Genomic DNA, 2,784 nt, shown 5'->3' on the forward strand with positions numbered 1-2,784 from the left:
TACGTTGCAACACCCCCTTAGGGTTCTGGTCTAAAGTAGTGCTCTATTTAAGGAATAGGGTGCCATAGGGCTCTGGTCTAAAGTAGTGCACTATATAGGGAATAGGGTGCCATAGGGTTCTGGTCTAAAGTAGTGTACTATATAGGGAATAGGGTGCCATAGGGCTCTGGTCTAAAGTAGTGCGTTCTATAGGGAATAGGGTGCCATAGGGTTCTGGTCTAAAGTAGTGCGCTCTATAGGGAATAGGGTGCCATAGGGTTCTGGTCTAAAGTAGTGTACTATATAGGGAATAGGGTGCCATAGGGTTCTGGTCTAAAGTAGTGTACTATATAGGGAATAAGGTGCCATAGGGTTCTAGTCTAAATAGGGAATAGGGTGCCATAGGGTTCTGGTCTGAAGTAGTGCTCTATTTAAGGAATAGGGTGCCATAGGGCTCTGGTCTAAAGTAGTGCACTATATAGGGAATAGGGTGCCATAGGGTTCTAGTCTAAATAGGGAATAGGGTGCCATAGGGTTCTGGTCTAAAGTAGTGTACTATATAGGGAATAGGGTGCCATAGGGCTCTGGTCTAAAGTAGTGTACTATATAGGGAATAAGGTGCCATAGGGTTCTAGTCTAAATAGGGAATAGGGTGCAATAGGGTTCTGGTCTAAAGTAGTGTACTATATAGGGAATAGGGTGCCATAGGGTTCAGGTCTAAAGTAGTGTACTATATAGGGAATAGGGTGCCATAGGGTTCTGGTCTAAAGTAGTGCACTATATAGGGAATAGGGTGCCATAGGGTTCTGGTCTAAAGTAGTGTACTATATAGGGTATAGGGTGCCATTTGGAACACAGACTCTGTGTGAGGTCTGTCGATGCATTACTCCCTTTCTCCTCACATGAGAAACATTTGTTCCTTTGGCGAACGTGGATTTTTTTCTGCCTCTTCATCTGTGAATTGTCATTGCCTTTGTTGTCATAGTATGTTGAGCGCTTTCAGGAAACCGTCAAATATACCTACATATCTATTTTTAAATGCATGCTTTTTTATGTTGTTTTTAAAGATAAGCATTTTTCACTGTTGCTAGAAAAAAAGAAACAAGACTGAAATATACATCAGGATTGAAAATGTTCTCCTCTTAAATATGTCCATATGAGTTTCTCGATTTGAGCCCCAAAAGTTTTAAGTCTGCAAAACCTCTGCAGTCTCTGTTTCGGCAATAAACCTCTGCAGTCTCTGTTTCGGCAATAAACCTCTGCAGTCTCTGTTTCGGCAATAAACTACTGCAGTCTCTGTTTCGGCAATAAACCTCTGCAGTCTCTGTTTCGGCAATAAACAACAACACGCGTAAAAGGGACTTGTCATGCCATGCAAAAATATCTCTTCCACTATCTGGCCTTTTCCCCCCTCATCTCACTTTCCTCCTATTTCCTCCCTCTCTTCTCATTCTTCTTCGTATTTCTCAGCAGATTATTTAAATGTAATTCCAGTGGGTCTTTTCCTCATAGCGCCCCCTACAGTCACATGCTGGTTTCACAGGTTGGGGACATACTGCTTTCCCCGGTCATCAGGGGGATCTCTGGTGTGAACATGTGGTTCTCTGCTTGGTGTCCACTTTGGTTGATGTCGACCTTACCCTCCCCACTTGCCCCTCCCCCCACCACACGCTGGGTGCAGTTCCCCGCCGATGCCCCTCCTGCCGCTCCCGCGGTGGTCTCCATCAGGTTCTTCTCCTCGTTGGTCAACCCTTGACCCCCGAGACTCTGGTCCAGGGTGTCCTCGTCCCCTGGCGGGGTGTCCACCACTACCATCAGCCTCTTAGGGGTCAGGGGGAAGATCTCGTCTTCTGTGCCCAGGTCGAGGGCCTCTGTGCTGGGGAGGAGCGGTGTGGTCTCCCCCTCAGGGGACTCATCCTCCAGGAGGCTGGAGCTGATGTCCTGGGGTGAGGTGGTGCTGGGTGGCGTCGGGGGGGCTTCGGTGGGGGGGCCCTTGATGAAAATGACCTTTAACCCTTTGGTTCCCTTGACAACAGGGTTGATGCTGCCTCTCAGGGAATTCCGGATGTTCTCAACAGTTCTGTTGAAGCTCTCTGCGTCGTCTCTGGTGGACTTTGCGGCACCATCTTGGTCATAGGGAACAAACCCAGACATCCTGTCTTTGAGGAGGGTGGTATCGTGTGGGCTTTGGATGTCATCGACACTCGACTCTTGGAGCAGATCCAGAGTCGGAGGGAACTTCCTTCCAGAACCCTCCCCAAACTCGTCCCTGCAGGTGGCGATGCTATCCACGCTCGGCAGGCTCTGTATTCCGTCACCTTCCTTCAGCTCCGTCGAAGACGAAGAAGAGCGCAGGACTTCCTGCATCTCCAGTTCTACTTTCTGTAAGGTCGGGGTCGGCGCAGGAGGGGACCCCGGGTGCTGCTGCAACTCCGGGGATGTCGTGGCGGTGAAGGCGGTTGAGGTGCTCACGGTGCTCAGGGAGCAGGAAGTGTTGAGGTTGGTGAAGGACTGAGACCTGACCATCTCGTTGTACATGGACTCTAGGTTCTGAACGTTAAGAAGCTGAGAGGTACCGCCTCTGAACTCTGGGCTACCGAGGTGCCGCCGCTGGGGGCTGCTGCTGGTGGTGATGGTGATGCGGTGGGTGGATCCCAGGAGGACGGATTCGGGGAACGTCTTATCCAGGGAATGAAGACTGGTGTCAGAGGCGACGCATTTGGGTGTGCTGTCCCAGCGGCTGGGGGACAGGTGGTTGCCCAGGCCCACACAGAGCTTGTCCTCTCCTCCTTTCTCCACGACTAC

The 2,784-nt window shown here is 50.3% G+C and overlaps 1 protein-coding gene across 1 annotated transcript in view; it reads right to left on the reverse strand.

Annotated features, from left to right (window-relative positions):
* Positions 1-1,503: 1,503 nt before the first annotated feature.
* The window catches only part of LOC124040467 (potassium voltage-gated channel subfamily B member 2-like), a 31,112-nt gene continuing 29,831 nt past the window's right edge, over positions 1,504-2,784 (reverse strand). The window contains exons 4-5 of the mRNA XM_046357692.1: positions 2,321-2,784; positions 1,504-2,272 (exon numbers count right to left, since the gene is read on the reverse strand). The exon at positions 2,321-2,784 is cut by the window's right edge and continues 425 nt beyond it. Coding sequence (XP_046213648.1) covers positions 1,504-2,272; positions 2,321-2,784 — 1,233 coding nt within the window. The remainder of the gene's footprint in view (positions 2,273-2,320) is intronic.

This window comes from Oncorhynchus gorbuscha, linkage group LG07 (genome assembly GCF_021184085.1).
Source record: "Oncorhynchus gorbuscha isolate QuinsamMale2020 ecotype Even-year linkage group LG07, OgorEven_v1.0, whole genome shotgun sequence".
Taxonomy (NCBI): Eukaryota; Metazoa; Chordata; class Actinopteri; order Salmoniformes; family Salmonidae; genus Oncorhynchus; species Oncorhynchus gorbuscha.